The following is a 23,707-nucleotide window of genomic DNA, read 5'->3' as shown; positions in this document are numbered from 1 at the left end:
ACAATTTGAAGGGATACATCTTGTGGTTTTTAAAAAATGTTTTAGTTGAAAAAAACTTTTTAAATACTTAAAAATCAGTAGATCTTTCTGAAGCTTTGCAAGATCAATGCCCTCCTTATGTTGTCTCATTGTGCAGAAATGTAACCCCGTAGTTTTAAAAAAATTATAAAAACTTTTTTAAATTCCTAAAAGTCAGTGGATAACTGAAACATTGTAAAACATGGCAGGCTTAAAGTCATACATGTTGCCTATAAGTGTGCAAAGTTTTATACTGATAGCTCAATTTGACCTAAAGGTAGCCAGAGGATTGCTATCCCCAAAAACTAGATTTGGTCCGAATTTGGCCAGGGGGTTGTTATCCCAAAAAACAAAACCCCGTTCTGAAGGTGGCCGGGGTTTTGTTATCCAAAAAAGCTTGTTTTGGCCCAAATTTGGCCAGGGGATTGTTACCCCCCCCCCCAAAATGATTTTTCCAGATGAATGGTCAACTGGGAGCTGACTATTGCCATGGGGCAAACTGGGGGCTGGGTGACCCCCTATATAAAGAATGGAGTACACAGAGGAGGGGAATGTTCTGTTTGTGGATGATTTAAAAGAGGAGATAAAGTATATGGTGGCCAGCCTAGTGGGAAAAAGGGACAAGACTGATACCTATCCCTTCTGGTGTCATGATAAAGGTGAAATAGTCCTGGTAGGCACTGTGGCACCCCCTCCCTTTTAGGGGGGGAAGGGTGGACTTCCATAACAGTTTCTATAAGTTTTGGGGGTTAGGGTCCTGAAAAAGGGGCCATGAGGGTTCTCAGTCTTTAAAAATTCTGAGGTTTGGAAGGAGCGTCTTCAGGATGGCCTTCCAGTTATGATCGGCTGAGAAGTGTAGTAAAAGAATTTTAGATGGCTTTCGAGATCTTTGGTGCCGTATGTCCTTGGAATGATAAGAGGGAGTGACACCTGGGAGAATTCTCACTAGGTGGCTAATACGCCATGAGTTAAATCTTACAGATTAAATACTCTTAACTGTGTTTTTCCTTCACAGGTTATTCCAGAAGTTTTTATAAATAAATAGCTCAGGATTGGCCCTTTAGATTCATTTTCTTGTGCCTGGTCTCTTTATTTCATGGTGGGAATTCAAAGAAATCTGGGGGCAAGAAGGATTTGTAATTTCTTTTCTGTTTGATAAATCAGGTGTAGAAACCTGATTGACTGCATTTTCTCCATTTGCCAAACAAAATAAGAGACACGTCTCTTGCCGTTTTCATGGTTGTGTAGCAGAAGGAATTTGAACAGTTGTGGCTTGTGTCACAAGCAATACATAATGAAATTTTCTCTTCTGTAATATATAAACCAGGGGTAGATATATTTTAATGTTGCAAGCTCTGTTTTGTTGCTTGCTATTTGTTTATTTTTTATGTATATACCCTCCTTTTCTCTCTAAAAAGAGACTTAAAACAGCTTACAGTAAAACCAAAACAATACAATTGAAACCTAAACATATACAAACATTAGAATGGAACCCAGAAACCTTTTAACCAGTATCTGAAGTAAAGATTATACATTTAAAATTGAATAATTTGTTGTGGCTATGAGTCTTTCTTCACAAAACCACACTTCAATCTGTCTTCCTTTTAAGAATATAATTTAGGCTAAAGAGCAGGATGAATCCTTTTATGGCTACTGTTATTAAACAATCGAAAATCAGAAATCCTTGGAAATGTCTTGATCTGTCTTCTCTTGCCTTCCCTGTATTTTAACCAATTACTTTATTGGTCAGGATTGTGCCATCATGGATCATAGACATTCAAAATATTTTGCACTTTTCTGTCCCCCTTTCCAGTTCTAAAAATTTAAGTTGCAACTCTTTTCTGATAATAAATCCCCATAAGATCCACTGTGAGAAATGGTTATGTTAAACTGTTTAAGGTTAAGAAAAGTCACTTTACAAACACAGGCACTTTCAAAAGCCAGTGCTGAAGGACAGACTTTGCAGACCCAAGGAACAACAACTACAACATTTAAGTGGCAGTAAAGGATTTTCTGCAATGTATCAATTTCCTGAAGGGATGTTGGGCAAATGTCTTCCGTAACAAAAATTACACAAGAGATCTAATAACATTTAATAGATCAGACTCTTTCGTAGAAGAGAGCCTACTTCCTTTGATGAAGTGGGTTGTGATTTATGAATGCTGATGTAATGAAAATTGTTAGTCATTAAGGTGTCACAAAATATTTTGCTGCTACAGTAGAGTCTCACTTATCCAAGACTCGCTTATCCAAGGTTCTGGATTATCCAATGCATTTTTGTAGTCAATGTTTTCAATATTGATATTTTGGTGCTAAATTCGTAAATACAGTAATTACAACATAACATTACTCTGGTTACACTGGTACACTTATTGTGGGGGTTACGTTCCAGGACCACCAACAAAAAGTGAAAATCTGCGAAGTAAGGACACTGTATCTGTGTTGTTTACAATCTCACTGGCAAGTAGCGTCTCTGTCCCCTCCTCGCCTCTCAAGCACACGCATGCCTTGTGAAGCGAAAATAAAGCTGCTTCAGCCTTCCTTTCTCTTCCTTCAGCTTCTTCTTCCTTCCTTCCTTAGGCTTCTCCTTAGGAAGGAAATAGAAAGAGGGATTTATAATATTATTTTATGATTTATACTATTATTTTAGTATTTATTAAAAACCGTGAAACAGTGAGGGCGCGAAAAGTGAACTGCGAAGTAGTGAGGGAACACTGTAATCATGGTCTGCCAGAATTCTCTTTAGTGGGAGGGTCTGTTCTGCTTGGGGGAGGGGGCGGTGTGAATCTAGATGCCTTTTCAGGGAACTAGTCATGTTGAGCTCCTGACACTGCATTGCTGCATGTAATACACACTGTTTATTGTAATTGAACATAACAGATGTTTCATGTAGGTAGTTAATAAAACCAAAATGACACAGTGTTGTAAGCAATGCTATGCTGTCAACAGCTGCCCTTGCTAGATGTATTATAGCAGCATTGCAAGGCAAAGAACTAAAGTAAGTGTGGATTGACATACGATCATAAGGAAGATGTCTACTGGCAGATGTAATAGTATTATATTTTAAGGCACCAGGAGCCCAGTCGCAAAGCCAGATTCCTTACCTTCTGTGTCAACAGTGCAGTTTGCCAGAAGAAAAAAGAGCACCACCAGTTCACATTACCAAAGTACTGGACTTCAACTGAAATGGTGAATCTAGGAATGAAAGATTCCATGAGCTCTGGTCATCAGTAGGCATGATCATCAAGTTTACAGATGACACCAAACTGGGAGGGATAGCCAACAATCCAGAAGAAAGGAGCAGAATTCAAAACCATCTTAACAGACTAGAGAGATGGGCCGAAACTAACAAAATGAAGTTCAACAGGGATAAATGCAAGATACTTCACTTCGGCAGAAAAAATGGAATGCAAAGATACAGAATGGGGGATGCCTGGCTAGACAGCAGTACATGTGAAAAATCTTGGAGTCCTTCTGGACAACAAGTTAAACATGAGCCAGCAATGTGATGCGGCTGCTAAGAAAGCCAATGGGATTTTGGCCTGCATCAATAGGGGTATAGCGTCTAGATCCAGGGAAGTCATGCTACCCCTCTATTCTGCCTTGGTCAGGCCACACCTGGAATACTAATTCTGGACACCGCAGTTGAAGGGAGATGTTGACAAGCTGGAATGTTTCCAGAGGAGGGCAACTAAAATGATCAAAGGTTTGGAGAACAAGCCCTATGAGGAGCGGCTTAAAGAACTGGGCATGTTTAGCCTGCAGAAGAGAAGGCTGAGAGGAGACATGATAGCCATGTACAAATATGTGAGGGGAAGTCATAGGGAGGAGGGAGCAAGCTTGTTTTCTGCTGCCCTGCAGACTAGGACGCGGAACAATGGCTTCAGACTACAGGAAAGGAGATTCCACCTGAACATCAGGAAGAACTTCCTCACTGTGAGGGCTGTTAGGCAGTGGAACTCTCTGCCCTGGAGTGTGGTGGAGGCTTCTTCTTTGGAGGCTTTTAAGCAGAAGCTGGATGGCCATCTGTCGGGGGTGCTTTGAATGTGATTTCCTGCTTCTTGGCAGGGGGTTGGACTGGATGGTCCATGAGGTCTCTTCCAACTCTACTATTCTAAGATTCTATGATTCTATGCCAGGATTTTCACACAGTGCCCAATTGACCATTATGTTTAAATGTACTTAAGCATAGGGCTCCGTTGGCCCAGGGGAGCTCATCTTCCTGCCAAGTTTTAATGATTTTCTTCATGTGGTGCAATTCTAAATTTGAAGGCATTGTTGCACCCCTAGGCTGCGTAGGCACCTCAAAACTACACTGGAGCCACAAAATATAAGCAAACAAGCTGTTTATTGAAGGTTATAAGTAAGCACAAGCAAATAAAGTTCAGAGTCAATAAAATGGGTTTAAATCCACAAGAGCAATGTACTTGAAAATCTTAAAGCAAGAGTCTAAGAAAGTCACTCAAAACATAGTCCAAACCAGATATCGAACTCAGTCCCATGAAAGACACCAACAATAGTTCAAAGTTCAATTCCAAGGTATGAGACAAACTGGAACCTCAGGAAACAAGACTAGATTGCAGGATCAAACTCCAAAGTAATCCAAGGTAATAGAAATCCAAACAGCAAGGTTACTGGAACATACAACTGGATTCAAAGGCAAAACAAGGCTGGAACTTGAAGCAAAATCCACGCTGCAAGAATATACAGGAACAGGGAGCAAAGATCTTTCTCTCTTGAATTGCAATGTTGCCACCTCTGCTATGGCAGAGAAGAACCAGGCATTTAAGGAAAATCCAAGGTCTTTCTTTCATGAGAAAACTTTTTCTCTCATAAGAAAACTATTCATTAGAGTGCTTCAAAAGCAGTTGTTTACTTCTCCATAAACATTCTCATTCCCTCCTTTGATGAGTTACCACTCCCCTCCTGTCAAACTCATTATCCTCCTCTAAACTAGAATGTCCATCTGGCACCTGGAGATCTGTCCTTGACTGCCGGGAGGAATGTGGTTCACATGTGTGCAACCATTCGGTCTCTGGTCCCAGAATCCCCTGGGATGAACTCTGGCTGCATGTCAGGCCCAAACCCAGAGTTCTCTGGCAAAGCAGGTGCAGGGACAATTACTGGCTGAATGGGCCCAGGCCCAGGCTCAGGCTGAGCTACAACAGGCATTCTGTTTTGGAGTGATTCCCAACATAGAGTTGATAGTCAATGGGAGTGTGCCAGAAAGCAGGTAGTGTAGGCCTATTGGGCCTACCTCCTTCAGGGCCCAAGTAAGGGGCCTCATAACTTAACTAGCACAGGGCCTAATTTGTCCTAAATCTCTCACTACTTGCACACTTAGGGTAGCTTTCCTGAATGAGTCTGTCCACTTGAAATACAGGCTCCCTGTTTTCCTACGGTCTCATGCTAACAAGCACTAGCATATTTTCCAATAAATCATCACATGATGTCTCCAAAGCACAATAGTTTCAGTTTAGTCATCTTCACTTTTAATGAGAACTTAGGTTGTTGTGTTCCCTTAAGTCATTTCCATTCACTAAGGTGAATGTATCATATATTTTTTAAAGCAAATTTGTTCCGAGAGCATTTGCCTGTGCCTTCTTCTGAGTCTGAGAGACTGTGACATTCTCAAGGTCCCCAAGTAGACTTCAGTGGCCAAGTGGGGATTTGAACCCTGGTCTCCAGAGTCATAGTCTAATGCTCAAACTACTATACCATTGATTTGTCTAGGACCTATTTGCCTTTTTGGTAATCCATGCTCAATTCCCCCATATATAGAGATATGAAAAGTATAATATGACATTAACATTTGAATGCTAAATAGTATCTATCTAAGTAAGGTTCAATACTTGGACATGTTACCTTTCAAGACTATAAGTCATAATGCTGGAGGATTCTAGAAGTACAAAAAAGCTAAGCTCTGCCAAAAATGGCCCTAAATGTATGAGAGAGAGATATTGTAATGTACTTTTCTGGTGACTGACTATGGGTGAAGCAGATGTGTGATAGAACTTCTAGCCATAAAACACACAATTCATGACTCAAAGGGGGTTACAAATCAATGAAGACAATACTGGTGAATCAGCATCAGCATCTCAACTTCCTTGCAACTATTTCTTTTATTACATCTCCCTGTGTTGTGGCCACTTGACAAAGAAGCCTTTGTTATCCTTGAAAGATATGAGACATTGTTGCTCACTGCTGTGAAGCTTATTTTGATATGAGGGTGTATCCGGAAAAATGGACATGCCCTCCAGGAGACAGTTTGGAAATGTTACTTTCTCTGTATTCTGGTAAGTTGTGGTTAGCCTCCAAGTAACAGAAACAATAATAACAACAATCTCCTTGTTGAAACAGTTTCACTAGTCCTTTTTAAGGGAAAGTTTGAAGTGCTAGTCATGACCTAGAAATATCAACACGGTTTAGGTACAGATTATCTGAAAATCCATTCTCTGTCTATATGAGCCTGTCCAAGTATTACAATCTTTGGGGAAGAGTTTTCTTTCAATCCCACCACCATCCCGGGTTCATCTGTTAAGCACAAGGGATAGGGAATTTTTGAAGGTTGATCCAATGCTATGGAGTTTTCTTTCAAGGAAGATGGAGTTGGCCCCTCTCTATTGGTTTTTGTTGAACACTGTCTGATGGAACCTCAGTGCTGCTGTTTTTTCTCTTATGTTTAATTGTGTTTATATGGATTGTTGTGTTTTATGATGCTTTTTAATTTTAATGGCAGTTTTGTTTTTGTTTCTGCCCCATACGTAATCCATCCCGAGGCCCTTCAGGGAGATGGTGGTGGGGTATAAAAATAAAGTTGTTGTTGTTGTTGTTGTTGTTGTTGTTGTTGTTGCTGCTGCTATGCCATTTAACCTGGTCTTCAATCTTTAATTGGCTGAGGGAGGAAATGCTACAGGCATGCTGTTTACAGAACATTTAACTCTTGTTTTAAAGGAATGTCTGAAAATATCTGCTGTCATTGGCTTGATTATACAGATAGACCCGAGTTACAAATGTCCAACTTATAAATGACTCACAGTTAAGAACAGGGGGTGAGGTAACAGGAAGTGAGGAAAATCTGCCTCTTGGAAGGGAAATTCACTCCTGGAAGAGTTATCATGGGGAAAAGGTGTCTCCACTGAAGCTTTTTCATCAATCCTTGTTTCCACAACAAGCTACATTTTCCAGAATCCAATTATCTCAGGGACAGAAAGTAAGTTGAAATCTTCTGAACTGGAGCACAGACAGCAGAACAAACACCACAGGGGAATTGATCCTTCCTTAGGCTATCCAAAACTTTATACATATTTGGATGGAGTTACACTTAAAAATATTCCTGTTCTGACTTACATAGAAATTCAACTTAAGAACAAACCTACAAAACCCCTCTTGCTCATAACTTGAGGATTGCCTATATAATGCTTTTTAGATTTCTGTATCTTGTCTTGTGTAAACAATCTTGTTTTAACTTACGGGAGCCAGCTGGCTGTAGCGGTTTGAACACCTGACTGCAACTCTGGAGACCAAGGTCAAATCCCTCCTTGGCAATGAAACCCACTAGGCAAGTTAATTCTCTCAGCCTCAAAAGGAAGGCAAAGGCAAACCTCCTCTGAACAAATCTTATCAAGAAATCCCTGTGATAGGTTCACCTTAAGATCACCACAGATGAGAAACAACTACATGTTTTAACATTATAAGCCACATTGAGTCCCATTTTGGAAAAAAGGTGGTGTATAAGTCATATAAATAAACAACACTTTCCCCCAAACTCTCTTGTAACTTGGCACAGTGGTGCCACAGCTGTGGCTTTGGGTCATCCCTTTGCTTCCTGCTCTTAAAAAGCAGTAACTTCACAGCATAGCAGTCTCTTGGGCATTAATAATGTGAAATGGAAAACTGCTTCAAAAACTCTCCAAAGCACAGTGCTCGCTGCTTATGTTTGTGTGCCCAGAACTCATTAGCATAATATTGGAATGACAGTGCTGTGATTATAATTGTCACCTTCATGCACTGAAATCGAGAGAGGAAATAATTAGTGGAAACCTCAGGTGTTAATAGTGGAGCATAAAGGTGACATGAGCGCTGCTGATCAGGACAGCTAATCCGTGTTTCCTCGTTGACATACAATGGAGGCTGGCAATTAATAAAAGCCCAGGCATGGTAAGCCGCCACCTTGCACTCAGCTATCTCCCCAGCCTCCTGTGCCCTGCAGAAGGCACTACCCTATCCTTGTCAGGATATCCTAGCAAAGAACAAATGGCTGCAGTGAAATCCTATAAAATAGGAACCCTAGACAATTGCTGCCTGAGGCAAGCAAAGGTTCAGTGTTGCCGGCTGAAAACTGGAGAGGAGTCTTGTACCTTTAAACATTAGGCAGAAAAGGGAATTTCAGCACATGTAACTTGTCATATGATCAGGCAATAAGCAATACCTGCTGGCATTTTCAATGCTTCATAACTATAAAAGATACAAGTGCCCACTCCAATTTCCATTCTGACAGTCCTATTAGACACCCATTTCTGATTGACAATACTGGGAATACGGCATGCTGTGTCTTTCCATAGGTATTTTCTGCTTTGAAAACAACAATTGTGAACAGAGGCGGTTCAACCACCAGGCCAACTAGGCAGTTGCCTGTGGCGCCATCTTGTTGGGGGCGCCATTGAGGCAACTCCTGTCTCCAGCCTGCCTCCGCAAGGTATTGAACTGCTTTTTCTGTTGATTTGTTGTAAAACATGATGTTTTAGTGCTTAATTTGTAAAATCTTAATGTAATTTGATGTTTAATAGGCTTTTCCTTAATCCCTCCTTATTATCCAACATTTTTGCTTATTCAACGCTTTTATTTTTCAGTGATTGGTTTTTGGGGGGAGGGCGCCAAAATTCTGTTTGCCTACACTTGAAAAATACCTAGGGCCGGCTCTGTCTATGAAGAACAGACACACTAGAAAAGGCTACAGCACTTTGCTTTTGCCTAAGCCTCCTGGGATGGCTCTTAGGCATAATATTATTTTCCCTCCCCTTTGAATGCAAACTACTTTTACATCCTGGTCTCAGTTTAGAGCAGTTTAAGAAAGCAAAGGGAAAAGGGTTGAAAAGCAGGAGAGAAAAACTGGAACGTTTTAAAAGTAGCTTAAAAGTGGGATAACAGAGGATTGATCAAGAATGTCCCATCAAATTGAAATAGGTGGAGGGTGTGTTTATTTCAAATAGGGTGCAGAAGAAGAAGCTACATTCTGTTTAACAGAAGTCTTTTTTATATGAGAACTCCATTTAATTTTATTGGTTTGAATGATTATCACTCCTAGAGATGTTCAAGCGATGATGATGATGATGATGATGATGATTTTTGTTGGGAAATTCAGAAGGAGTCTGGAGGGAGTCACAAAAAAAAAGCTCAAAGTACAGCTGACACCCAACCAGATAAGTACAAAAAACAATAAAAGGCAACATGAGAAAATTCTTTCCCTTCACTAGCCCTGAAAATATTATGAACTAATTGCATCAGAGACTAAAAATGTAGATAAAAATCTCTACAAATTTATAAAAAGTAATAAAGATGTGATTCCCACAAATTTTGTTGAGCTGCAAGTCCCATCATTCTTTATAGTGACTGGATCAGATGGACATTTGAGTCCAACATCTCTTATTCCTCTGGTTCCCTACTCGTGAGAGATACCCCTGCTTTTTAAGAGTTTGAATTAAGGGGTGAGGAATTTACTGTCATCTAGTAGTTTCAGACGTCAATGCCCAGAAGCTAGTTCAGAGATTATAGGAGTGATAGCCAAAGGCGGGGAGGGGTAGAGAGAAAATCAGGCTGTGCTTTTGCCTTAACTACATTTTACTGGAAGTCGTTGAGGGTTTTTGCCACTGAATTTGTATGCTGTTAATGATAACAGGACAGCCAGCAAGGAGTCTGATTTATTGCCCCTCTATTTTTGAACTGCTCGCCATCTATTAATTGGTTAATCAGCTCAATTAACCAATAAGTGTTCCTGGCTTTGAAAGCAGCAGTACATCCAAATATCAGCCTCTGAATGGTTACATGAATTTCTTTGACCTATGGTGATATCTTTATGAAAAGGGATGAAACAATCAAAGGGAAATTGCTCAAACATTCCAAAGGGGGAAAGCAATGATAAAGACAAAACAGCTCCAAAATCCAAAGCCTCATTTCTATTCAAAGCCATGAACTGAAACCTGTTTTTGTTCCCCCAAAGGGACTCAGTTCAGATTTAAATTCTAGTGTGGGAAAAATGCAATTTCTGTGCTTAAAGCAGCCCAGTGTATAATGGGAACATGGGAACATTTTACTCTGTAACTTCTAGAGCAGTAGTTCTCAACCTGTCGGTCCCTAGATGTTTTTGGCCTACAACTCCCAGAAATCCCAGCCAGTTTACCAGTTGTTAGGCTTTCTGAGAGTTGAAGATCAAAACATATGGGGACCCACAGATTGAGGACCACTGTTCTAGAGGATGCAAGGAGTACTTTGAATTTTAAAAAAAGTCAAGTTGGAAGATAGGTGGGAAGTTTCCATCTTTGAGAGCACATCTGTCCCTGGAAATCTCTGGAAACCTTTTGACCCCTGCTTTAATCCATATTTCATACCACCCATTATTTCTCCTTATTCTGCTTTGAACCAGAGTTAAGAATTTTATTTGACATTATTTTTTTGCTAATGGATCACGACTGAAGTGCTTTGTTTCCACAAGCCTTGCTGTCACAGGCTCTAAAATCATATTTTTGCCTTCATAGTAAAATGTATTTCATGCTTCTTCTCTATGCCACCTATTATGAGCTCCACAGCATGGAGCATATTTAAGATGTGCTTTTACTGTAACAAAAGCAATCAGTTCCTCCTGTTCTGCCTCCATGTGGACTTCAAATACTGATAAATAGATTACCTGGGGTGCCCAAGCCTACCTAAAGGTTGCGTGCTGCAGGTGGAGCAGACAAGAGTGGATATTTTTTGTTATTACACTGAAAAGATGTAAAATCTTATTCTTAGACAGAAATAAAAGAAGAAATTAGAATCAAGAGCGATTGAGAAAACAAGCCTCTTAATCACAAGTTAGATAGAATAACCTGTTCTCTAACATTTCACATATGAAAACTGGGAGATGTGTGGCTAAGCAATATCAGTTTGATCAAGGTGGCGAACATTAATGAGGAAGAATACACAAGCTAGGAGGGATTTGCACTGTTTCTTTTTGCCTGAACTATTGGGTCCCTTCCTGTCCTCTTCCATCACCCAAATCAATTGAATAAACACTATTTTGCAACAATTGAAATAAGTTGCGGGCAGAAGGGGAAAGTGGAAGGAAAAGTGAAGAACTGCACAGTTAAAAGCAATCCTCCTACATTCAGCTTAATCCTAACCATATAATTTTGGACAATTCTGAACTGAAGTCACAGAGATTGAAGGGAGCACTGAAAATGTGTAAAGCCAGTAATGGCTCCAGGTTTTTATTCCTTCGTAGTCAATTGTTGGGTTTTTTTATGTTTTTAATGTGCTTTTAAAAAAATATACTTGGCACATATGATCCTTTAAGTGAATGCTTTTGTTATTTTGGTCTCACGCTGGAGCATTATCACCTTCCTCCTTCAGAAAAGTATAGTATGTATCTTGTAGCTTTCCATTAGTGCATCTGTTGTCTGTTTTCACTTTTTGCTGATGTTCCATTATTTTACGGTTATTAGACATCAATTTCTAGAAAAAGGAAGTTTTTATTGTGTAAGTGCAAAATCATTTCCCCAGTGCTAAATTTTGCCACTGAAGTGTATCTGAAAGAAGCAGAAACTTGATGAGAAGATAACATTAAGGCATGCTTCTCATTGTAAGCAACCAGACATTTCCAAGGATGGAACCACTTCTGAGACAAGCATAAAGTAACTGATGATACTTATCTAGTGCTGTAGACATTAAGTCTCCTCTTGCAGAAGGTCTCATTCAAAGTACAAGACCTTCTGTACTTGATGGGTATCAGGATTTCTTTAAGATCCTGCCAGAAGCAGTTCCATCCCAACTTTGCTCCACATTCCATTTACAAGAGTAAATTGTAATTAAAAAAACAACAACTTTAAAATAATAATAACTTTATTTTTGTATCCCTCCCCATCTCCCCGAAGGGACTTGGGGCGGCTCACAAGGGGACTGAGCCCAGAATACACCATAAAATACAATAACAAAATGCATTTAAAACATATAAACATATAAAATCAGAAGGTATATAAAATACAATAAAACATACAACCAACCAAGGTGCAGTAATCTGTTTAATTGTTTAATATTGTTTATATGTTTAGATTGTTTATATTTTGATGAGATATGTTGTTTTTTTTACCTATGCCGCATTGAATTTTTTCTGGATTTTTAAGCTGCCTTGAGTCCCCTCTAGGGTAGAGAAAGGCAGGATAGAAATGAAATAAACAAATAAATAAATATTTGTAGGTCTGTATGCTCTAATGTCTTTGTTCAAAATAAAGATGAGGCCAGGCTCTGGAGGCTAATGTGTTTGAGAAAGCCGTATTGCTCAATTATTTAATTATATTTAAATCAAACATGACAGGGACTGTGATGTGATGCAAGGATGTCTGGATAAAGTCTACAGGAACACCTGGTAAATAAAAAGTAGTATTAAAAGCAAAGCAGAAAAATGGCAAGATTTGTGAATTTTCAACTACAGACAGTCCCCGGGTTTCAAACATCCAACTTACAAATGACTCATCGTTAAGAGAGGGGTTGAGACAACAGGAAGAGAGAGCAATCTACCCCTCAGAAATTCACTCCTAGATGACTTGTCATGAGGGAAAGGTGTCTCCACTAAAGTTTCTCTCCAATCCTTGTTTCCACAACAAGTGCTTATATATGCATATATGGCTGGAGTTACATTTTAAAATGTACCTGTTCTGACTTACAGACAAATTCAACTTAAGAACAAACCTATAGAACCTATCTTATTCATAACTTGGGGACTGCCTGTATTAAAAGCCTCTCTCTTCAGTTACAGTGGCAATATTTTTAGTCAAGACACTTGTCTACTTCACAAATGTATTGCTAGACTTCACAAGTAAAATTATTATCATCTGTCTGGAAGATAATTAAATTGCTCAGGTCCATGCATTTTTAAATTATTTCTGTTATCAGTCTGATTCTACTTAGGGCAATAGTTCATTCAATTCTTCAGCTAACCTTTTACTGAACCAGCATCGAAAAAATAACCCTGCATCCAGTATAACCAAATGGATCACAGTGGTCTTCTAATTTTCTTTAGGGTGGGGGTATAAGTATAAATTCTCCTGGATTTATATTTGAATAGATCCTCCAAAAGGTAGCACTTCATATAAAACACAGCTTTCAGAATGAAGCTTATCTCTCTAGTACAATTTCTAAGCATGAAAGGGCTATGAAACGTATTGGAGTGAACACAATAACTTGCCTCTTGCCTGTATATTTTGAAAATTGCTTCCCATATGCCTTGGGATCTGATTTGTGACCTGTATATTGGAGTGTCCCAAAAAGGCCTTTATTTTCTGAGAGATGAATTGATTCCTCAAGAAACTATCTTCCAACTCTATTTTCAGAACTATGCTACTATACAGAAAAGAATCCCACCAGTAAAGTAGCAATGTTGCTCTCTGGGTTTTAGTTCAATGCAAGCCCACAAATCATCTCAGCACCCTGGAGAGCTCTTTCAAACTTCATCCCCTTCCAGATATGGATGCTATTAGCTGTCACTGATTCAGAGCCAGTCCAAAAAAACTGGGAGGAAACACTGGTTTGCAGGCTACACGTTGACCCCACCTAATACAGGTAGAGGTGCTTCATTAGATACTTTGGCTCAGTTTGCTAGATATTTGGAAGCCCTATGTACTATACAGAACATGGCCTGGTCCCTACGTGAGTGGTTAGGACTAACTAAAAAATGAATAGTTAAATGGTGAGTCAACATGTAGGTAAACCTCATTGGTTCATTGATTCAGCACTTGGTAGGACAAGCCATTAGATTCAGGCACATATCTACTGAGCCTTTTGCTTGAATGCAATTCGCGATCTGAAAAAAATATTATTGAAATAATATTAATATTTCTCAATCGTGCCTCTTTTTTTCTCTCCCCTCTCAAGGGTCACAGATAGCCATGATTCCCAAATATTCCTTGAGGGGACCATTCAGAGGGCACATGAGTATCAAAAGTAGTCGTAAGTATTAAAACATCTTCAGCTGAAGAAGTGCTATGCATACTTTTGTTTGATTTGTTAAATACAGGTGATATGTGTGCAAGGACTATAGAAATGCTGGGATTTCCTAACATGGGATGCTTCTGGAGGTTCAGAATATTAATAATAAGCAGTCAGCAAAGTTTCCATTCAGATTTTGTTTAAAAAAATAGAGTGTTTGGTGGTTGTATTTTTTAAAGAGATGGTTTGTAATTCTTCTAGCATCTGTAGGACATGCTTCATTACACAACTGAAAACAAGGTGAGTAAATGATATTGTGCAAACAAGCAAGAGAGAATTATAGGAAGTTTTAAAATAGAGGAGGACCACTGCAAAAGGATAAGAAGCTGTGTTACTCCTCTCCCCAGAAAGTTTGGAGGGTCACACACACACACTCCAACAAAAATCCCAGCCTCTTTGCCCCATGTGCTGTCTAGGGAACAACGGGAACATGTTCATAAATAATATATTCCTGATTAATCCATTCTTGGTAAAATGTTACTTAGAATTAATATTCTGATCAAGCAACATTCCAAAAATGCCCATAAAATAGAAACAGTTTGTAAAAAGTTCTGGGGAGAATACACATTACTGCTTTTAAACTATAATTTCCAGATAGAAATGAATGTGTGTGTACACGTATATAGGAACAGAGGAATACCATCATCAGTATGAATATGCTCAGGGTAGACTGCAATGAGCTAAGGCAGTAATTCATTCCCTAAAAATCAATGCCAAAATGACAATATCAGTTAAAACTACAGTTCAGTAACTGAAAAAAGAGAAAGCTGAAACATTTGCAAAAACAATGAATAAAAAAGCACTAAAGAATTAAAAAGCAAAGGAGAATTTTAAAAGTATTTGCCTGGCTCCTAGAAAATATTGCAGAATTGTGGTAACACCATTACAGAAGAACTCTTATTGTCACCTCTGCCATCATATCTCACATAGTGACAGTAGTAAGAGAGAGGCATCTGTTTGCAGTCTCACTGAGTAGTGAGTATATGAAGGAAGGCAGTCAGGCGAATGCCAGGCAGCGACTGAGCTCCAGGATGTGTGGGGCTTTAAAAGTAACATCAACACCTTCATATGAATAAAATTCTGATCTATTAATCCCCCCTCCACCGAAAACCCTCATTTCCATTGATAGTTTATCATACCTGGAAACCAGAAAACTGAAAATCTTCAAAATCTCAAACTTTGCCACTGACTCCTCCCTTTCACTTTCAGGGCAGGGGCTGTGGCACTCTTGTGCTTACATTTAGGGCTGGAGAAAGCCTGAGAGACCTGGGATAGGCTGATCTGTGAAATAGTGACAGATATGAATTTGTGCAAGTTAAGATTGGTCTCCCCCACCCCGTTCTTCCTATTCTCCCTTTCCCGCCATTTTTCTTTTGGCAGGGGCTGGCAGGGCAGTAGCAGTTCACAGGTGGTAGGGGCTCCTTCTTTTCCACATCTTCACCTCTGTATTCTCCTCCTTATTTTTCTGATAGAAAGAAAAAGTGTTGGACTGGGATGGGGTTCCCTTTCTATTCTCATTTGTTCTTTCTCTTAGGATCAAGTTGCAAAATGGAAATTTACTGATTCAGACTTCCCTTCTGGTTCCTCCTTTATCATTCCTGCCATGACCACATTATCTGTCTTGTTTCTTTTTCTCTTTACTGGTTTCTTTTCTCTTTTCGATCCTCTTTTTTTTTTTTTTAATTTAACCTCTCCCTTTCACCTCTCCCTTCCTCCCTTCTTGCAGCTATCCCAACTACATGGCACTCTTTATAGCAGCCTCTCATACATAGCAACCCTCCACCTTCTGATAGACAACACAAGTAGTGAGCAAATGTAATGTGATGCTGGAGAAAGATATGAGAATATATGAAATGTATATGTATATGCAAATTCAGGAATTTCAAAATGGGGGGAGAGGGAATCTGAAACCTCTGAAACATTTCTGCTCCCAAGTATTTCAGCTAAAGGATACTCAGGCCATTATTTTCACTAAGATACACAATCTTGTATGTAAGGGAACATTTTCATCCAATTCAGCAGAAAGACCTAATGTCTTTGATTATTATCACATTTGAGATCCCAGCCATCACACTATATTAGAGCCTGACCTTCCTCCAGTTAACAATTTTCTGATGTTCCTTGTATACCAGAGGTTATGTTAGATATTTGCCACAAGTTCTCCTATCTTCATTGTGCTTTGACTGTTAGATGTATAACGACCAGGTTGTGAAATTTGCTATGATTTCAAGGAATCTATTTTTTCCTAACAATATTCCATCTTTTAAGCAGTACCACATAAACTGAGCTATTTTTAGTCTTTTCATATTTTTAATATGTGGAATTTTGGGATGATTGATCTGCATGAATTTTGGTTTGAAAAGATGTGACCCGCAGCTCCCAGACTAATGTGTAAATTGGATCATAGTTATGCACCATCTTTCACACTTCCCAATTATGCATCTGACATATTTCTCAGAATAAAAATAATATGAAAGTATATTGAGAGAAAATATGTCTCAAAATACACAGTGCTGAATAGCTTCAGGTACTAAGAAAAAAGGCTGTTCAAATTCCCAGGTGCTATGCAGATTTTATTCATTTTTTAAAAGCATAGATAGTGTTGAAATGGGAGATGAAAGCTCTATGGTTGAAAAAGATCCTACAAACTGAATAATTTTTTCATCTAACCATGAATGCAATTCTCCTTTGAGGAGTCAGACCAGATCTTGGAAATATTACATTTTAACAATAACTCTCATAATCCTCAGCTAATGTGGCCACTGACCATAATTCTAAGAGTTCTAACCCAAAAAAGGTAAATTCCCTAAATTATGCCTTAATTCTGCATTCCATCTATTCTAAGAACTACAAATTAACACATACCCAATAAAAACTCAACTTGTAGCTATGGCAAATTACAAAAGCAATGACAACAAATATGCACCATGTTCAAATGAAACGAAAAATTGCTAAGGGGATGGGAGAGAATACTAGTTCGTGGGTATCAATAAAGTCTAGATGAGGCATTTGATAGACTGGGATTTTCAGATTATTGTGTGGAGGATTGGCAGATGCTTCTCGTGGCTCCTTTCAAACTATGGTACAGCCCGCATATCCGTAGGGGACATATTCCTGAACTTCACATGACCTGTGGATAATAGTGAACCCTTTTATTTTCAATAGGATGAATTGTTTAGCTTTTAAGAGGATGTAGCTTGTACAGGAGGTCCTAAGTAAATAAGTGAAACCATGAATAAGTGAAACTGTGTACAGACAGTCCCCAAGTTACAAAAATACAGGTTCTGTAGGTTTGTTCATAAATTGAATTTATATGTAAGTCAGAACGGTACATTTTTTATTGTAACTCCAGTCATTCATATATATATATTAGCTGTGCCCTGCCATGGGTACCCTGAGAATCATTTGTTGACCAGGTGGAATAGCAGTGAATAGCCTTGTAGCCTCAAAGCCTGGCTGTTTTCTTCTTATGCAAATCCTTGTTTGGTGAGCTGGAATACATTGGAATAGGCTTGTTGTTCGGAAGGCTGGGTACTTGCATTCTAGGGGAATGGTTTTTTGGGCAATTTGAATTGCACTGAATAGCCTTGGTGCTTCAAAGCCTGGTCGCTTTCTATATAGGGGCATCCTTCCTTGAGCAGGCTGAATGGGACGGAGTAGCCTTGTGGCTTCAAAACCTGAGGGTTTTCTGTCTAGGGGAAATGTTGGTTGGTCAGGTTGAACAACACTAAATAGCCTTGCTGCTTGCAAGCCTGGCCATTTTCTACCTTGTGGAATTCTTGGTTGGCCAGGTTGAATAGCAATTAATAGCTTCAGTGCAGCAAGTATAATGCTGCATTTAGTCATCTTGATTAGCATTTAATGGCCTTGCAGCTTCAAAGCCTGGCTGCTTCCTGCCTGGGGGAATCCTTTGTTGGGAGGTGTGAACTGGCCCTGGTTGTTTCCTTTCTGGAATTCCTGTTTTCAGAGTGTTGCTCTTTATTTACTATCCTGATTTTAGAGATTATATTGTTCTGTATTATTATTATACCACAGTAATTTTTATATATTGTATTTATAATCTTATATTATCTGTTTAAAACTGGATTATATGAGGCCCGTTCTACACAACTGTATAAAATCCAGTCTGAACTGAATTATATGGCAGTGTGGACTAAAGATAATCCAGTTCAAAGCAGATACTGTGAATTATTCTGCCTTGGCATTCTGGGTTATATAGGTGTGTGGAAGGGCCTTGAGTCTACACTGCCATATAATCCAGTTTAAATCAGATAATCTGTATTTTATAGGCAGTGTGGAAGAGGCCTGAGTAAAGAAGCCCAGAGCTCCATTGTGGCTGAGTGGGTTGCTAGGAAACAAATTGGGTGGGGCCTACCCTTCTAACTGGCAGCTAGGGGGGGAAATGGCTTTTCTTCATCCTCTAATTTGGACCTTATTTTTCTAGGTTTTTTTGTTTGAAAGCCATATTTTGGATGACTGTATCTTTTGTGGCTAAATTTGGTGTGATTTGGTTTTGTTGTTTACTCCATAGTAAAACACACACACACACACACATATATATATAGAGAGAGAGAGCGCGCTTTGGATAGAATCAGGAGGGGTTAACATGGTGGCGTAGTGGACTAAAGCCTCACGACTTGAAGGTTGGGTTGCTGACCTGAAAGCTGCCAGGTTCGAATCCCACCCGGGGAGAGTGCAGATGAGCTCCCTCTATCAGCTCCAGTTCCACGTGGGGACATGAGAGAAGCCTCCCACAAGGATGGTAAAAACATCAAAAAACATCCGGCGTCCCCTGGGCAACGTCCTTGCAGATGGCCAATTCTCTCACTCTAGAAGTTGTTCCTGACACGGAATAATAATTAAAAAAAAACACCCCTGTGATGTTTTTTTTGTTCTCTGTGTCCCTGTTCAGAAGATTTCATCTCACTTTCTGTCCCTGTGGTAATTTGATTTTGAAAAAAAAATGGCTTGCTGTGGAAACAAGGATTGATGATAAAGACACCTTTTCCCCATGATAACACTTACGGGAGTGAATTTTTCTTCCTAGGGGTAGATTTCTATGAATTATATGTAAGTTGAATATTTGTAACTCGGGGACTGCCTATATATTGCCTCCATGGATATGGGGGTCATATTGAACACAATTATAACACTATATTCCACTTTAACTTTTCTGCAATGTTCTGTGGAATGCTGAGATCCATAGTCTGGTCTGGCACATGATATTTCTTGCTTAGACTTCCTAATATCTTTCCCTGAACTGCAAATCCCAGGGTTGCATAGGATGGAACCATGGCAGTTTAAGTGTCATATAGTGCTGTAATTGTATAGTGCAGTGGTTTTCAATATGTGGGTCCCCAGGTGTTTTGGCCTACAATTCCCAGAAATCCCAGCCAGTTTACCAGCTGTTAGGCTTTCTGGGAGTTGAAAGCAAAAACACCTGGGGGCCCGCAGATTAAGAACCACTGGTATAGTGTGAAATAGCACATGGCCAAATGTTTTCGCCACCCATTCTCTGCTTGAATAATTATAAACATTCTCTGAATTGCACAAAAACATTGCACAGAACAAGCTTGTGATCACATCTTAATTGTGTGTGATGTTTTAATGCAGCAACATAAATTCAATTATGAGTCCCAGCTGTATCCATGGAACTTAAATAAATGTTGATTTACTAAATGTTCATGAATTCACAAGGCAGATCCAGTTGGGACTAACAACTGGATATAGGCCCAATGCATCAAACCTATTCGTTCATACTTGGGAATAGCTCTTATTAAATCAATGTGTAAGTAATCATGCACTAGGTTAGGTTGCAAATAATAGAAAATAAAAAAGTTGTTTGATATTTGTAGTAAGTTTCTTTTGCATTATCTCAAAAAGGATAATTAAAAAACAAAAAACAGTAACAGATGAAACAAAAGAAACAAAGTGCCTCATCTGTAAACTTGGCTCCAACAATCCAGAAATGCCTTTCATTTTCTAGTTTCCTGGCTTTTTGTTAACTCTTAAATGTAGTTCAGAAGGGTGCTACTACAGTGAACTGAAATACTAAAGCGAAGAGGGGGCACATTAAGGAAAATGCCTTTAATTGATCTTTTGATCCATTGGTTTCAAGTTGTGGCACAGGTCAGTTTGATCCACATTGTTTATTAAATATGAACAATCATTAAGGTAGCATTTATTTTTGTCTTACTACCTTCAATAAATGGGCTACAGACTTAATATTAAAAGTGCCTCTTGAGGACATGGAGGATTAAACAGTCAATCAATTTTCTGACTTCCATTACAAATGCAGTCTGAAACTGTCCAAGCAATATGTATGAAGTAAAAACAGCAAGTCCAGACTTTCACTTTTTTAATTAACATTATCTTCTCAAAGCTATCTAGTTTCAACACCTCTATGTCATGCTTGGAAGCAAAAGAATCCCCAAGAGTAGGCAGCTGCTCTGTTCAAAGGAGAGATGAAAATAAGAGGACAGAAAAGGAATGATTTCTTTATAGACAAAAGAAAACAAGACTTCTATATACAGTCAGTTCTCCACATTCACTGAGATTTAGGAACACAAGATTCATGTGAAAGTGAAAACCACAAATAAAAAATGGTGAGAGAACACATCTCTAGGAATCTGGGTTCTCCAGTATAATTGCACCAGAGGACCTAGAAATTCCTAGGGAAAACATTTTAATCAAATCCGTAAATAATCAAATCCACAAGAATAACACTTGCAATGGAAGGCTGACCATAACTCTTGATAACATTTTGTCTTTCTTCTTTCAAATGGTTGCATTCTTTACCTATTTTTGCACACAAAACACAACCTGGTATGTATTTTGGAAAGTGGGAAGAACATTGTTTGAACATTAAGAACTCCCTAGATCAGTGATTCTCAACCTGGGGTCCCCAAATATTTTTGGCCTAAAACTCCCAGAAATCCCAGCCAGTTTATCCGCTGTTAGGATTTCTGGGAGTTGAAAGCCAAAAACAACTTGGGGACCCCAAGTTGAGAACCACTATCATAGATGTAGTGTCCATTTGTTAAAGAAGTCTTTGATTTTTGTCATCACAAAACTTATCACTATTGAATAAATAACAGTTTGGACCTTATCACATTGGGAAATACTCCGTTTCTGGGACTATTTGAGAATGATTTTGAACTGGTTTCATCACATGAAATCAGAATCTGTCTGCAAAGTGTTGCAGACAGAATTCTAATCATGTTTTTTTGAAATGCTATGGATTCTTCTCTTGCTGAAGTGCTATTTTTGTATGGGATAGGAAAATCTGTATGCACCCCATCAGCAATGATACTTTAAAAGGTCATAGAGTGATGTAGGAGGTGTTTTGAATGGATTGGGAGGAGCCAGCCTTCCGTGGTGTGATGATCCAAAGCGCAATATTTTCAAATCATAAGAATCATAATAATCAGGTGTGATGAGAAGAATATGCATCCCATCTCAATACAGTATGCATACTACTAGCATATTGTCCACATTCATGGTACACAGCTTTCTGTCTTTATGGAGCATTAGCATCCCAAAATAAAGGATTGTTTTGGCATTTTTTTCTGTCTATGTAAAAGGAAAATATTTCCAACCCTCAAAATAGGGGACATCCTAGAGACAATTACTATCCTTATAAGGGACAAGCTAACAGAAGGGACTAGAGGTCCAGAATCTGAGACTGCTACCAAGAAGGAACTTTTCCTGTGTTCCCACCAACTTTCCTCGTGACGTGGTGGAACTGAGAGAAAGGCCTCCCCTGTTGATCTCAGGGCACACGCCAGCTCATGCAGAGAGATATGGCCTTCCAGATGGCCTGGACCTAAGTCATATAATGCTTTATAGATTATAACCAGCAATTTGAATTGTGTCCAGAAACAAATTGACCAGGAACAGCTCTATCTTGTCACAATTAAGTTTCAATTTGTTTTCTCTTGTCCGATCCATTACTGATGGCAAGTACCAGTTTAAAACCAAGGCAGCCTTCTTGGATTGAGGTAGATAAGGATGGCAGAGTTTGGTATCATCTATGTACTGATATACTATACTCCCAAATTCTGGGGGGCACAGAAACCTGAGGAACCCCACAGGCAAATTGACAGGGGGTTGAATAGGAATCCCCCACCATCACCTTCTGGGTTTACCCCTCTGGGAAGAAGCAGAGCCAAGTAGAATCTGGGAGACTTTGATTGTCTATAAGGAAGGATGGTATGATTCTGGAGCAGCAGTCAGACAATGAATATATTTCATACAGAATTCACTTAAGAACTTACGTCTTCATAAGTGGATTTATACCTGCAGAAAAAAGAACTGAGCAATTCTGCCACATTCATATTCAACAAAGGGCAGCTCTTATTACGTAGGGAAGGTGGCAATCCCAAATCAGTTGTGTTTTTAAAACAATTTTTCTAAGCTTTGATCAAATTTACAGATTTTTTTTTCTTTTTCACACAGGCAGATTCTAATAGTGGGCAGGATAACAATTTCTAGGATATATTGATATGTATAAATGTATTTAAAGCTCTGCTTTGACTTCCTCTTTTTAAAAATACATTTTGAGCATCAGAATTATATTAGCAAATTAGTTTCATCTCATAAACATTTTAAATAGACATCCCAGCAACAATTTCTTTTAAAATGTCCTGGCTTCTTTCAATTTCGCAACATCATACTCCTATCAAAAATACAGTTGAGGATGAATATACTATTGTTGCATCAATAAACATTTAAAAGAAAAAAACACTATATTAAGGGTAATGGCTTCCAAAAGGCATACATTAAGGGAAATTGCAAACAGTTTTTCATGCAGATTTGTTTAACACACACACACACGGTGTTGCAACCTGATTTTTAGAAACAGGTGAAAACAAAGTTATGTTTCAAAATTGTGAAAGGCACTACAGTTAATTTAGCCAAAAGGTCAAGAAATGAAATGTGAAGGTTGTAGAAGGTAAACAGGTCCAGCTGTCTCTTCCTGAGGGGAAAGTGTTAAAACTGTCAATTTGGAAAAGACTGTAATGGAAGGATGACATTTTCTGAATAATGAAGGCTTTGGGTTGTGGTTTGTGACACACACCCATAGATGCTAAATGACAACCCAAGACTGTTGAGAGGTATTCAAGGTATTCAAATCTCAAAAGGTATTCAAATCTCCAAAGCCTAGTTAATTGCATCCTGGGATATTGGCTGCTGTAATTTCAGATATCCATCCATAATTTGTAAAACTTTTTGTAGAACCAAATTTTTAAAAGACCCTAGTAGTGTTTCATCGTTGGTAAATCTCCACTGTAGAATTAATGCAGTTTGGCACCACGGCTCAATACTATGGAATCTTGGTGAGACACCAGCACTATTTGGCAGTAAAGCCCAAAAGACCTTGCAGCGGCATTCATTCTGAGCATAAAGTTTTGGGAATCTCTCCAAAAATGGTGAAGTCAAGGTGTTTTGG

General features: G+C 38.9%; 1 protein-coding gene across 1 annotated transcript in view; it reads left to right on the top strand.

Moving 5' to 3' along the window:
• LOC103283034 (spermatogenesis-associated protein 7 homolog) overlaps positions 1 to 23,707 on the top strand; it is a 69,216-nt gene that overhangs the window by 2,699 nt on the left and 42,810 nt on the right. Inside the window, exon 2 of the mRNA XM_008125848.3 lies at positions 14,143 to 14,217. Coding sequence (XP_008124055.2) covers positions 14,143 to 14,217 — 75 coding nt within the window. The remainder of the gene's footprint in view (positions 1 to 14,142; positions 14,218 to 23,707) is intronic.

This window comes from Anolis carolinensis, chromosome 1 (genome assembly GCF_035594765.1).
Source record: "Anolis carolinensis isolate JA03-04 chromosome 1, rAnoCar3.1.pri, whole genome shotgun sequence".
Lineage (NCBI taxonomy): Eukaryota > Metazoa > Chordata > Lepidosauria > Squamata > Dactyloidae > Anolis > Anolis carolinensis.
The sequence above is the reverse complement of the archived record's forward strand: the minus strand, read 5'-3'. Positions and strand labels throughout refer to the sequence as shown.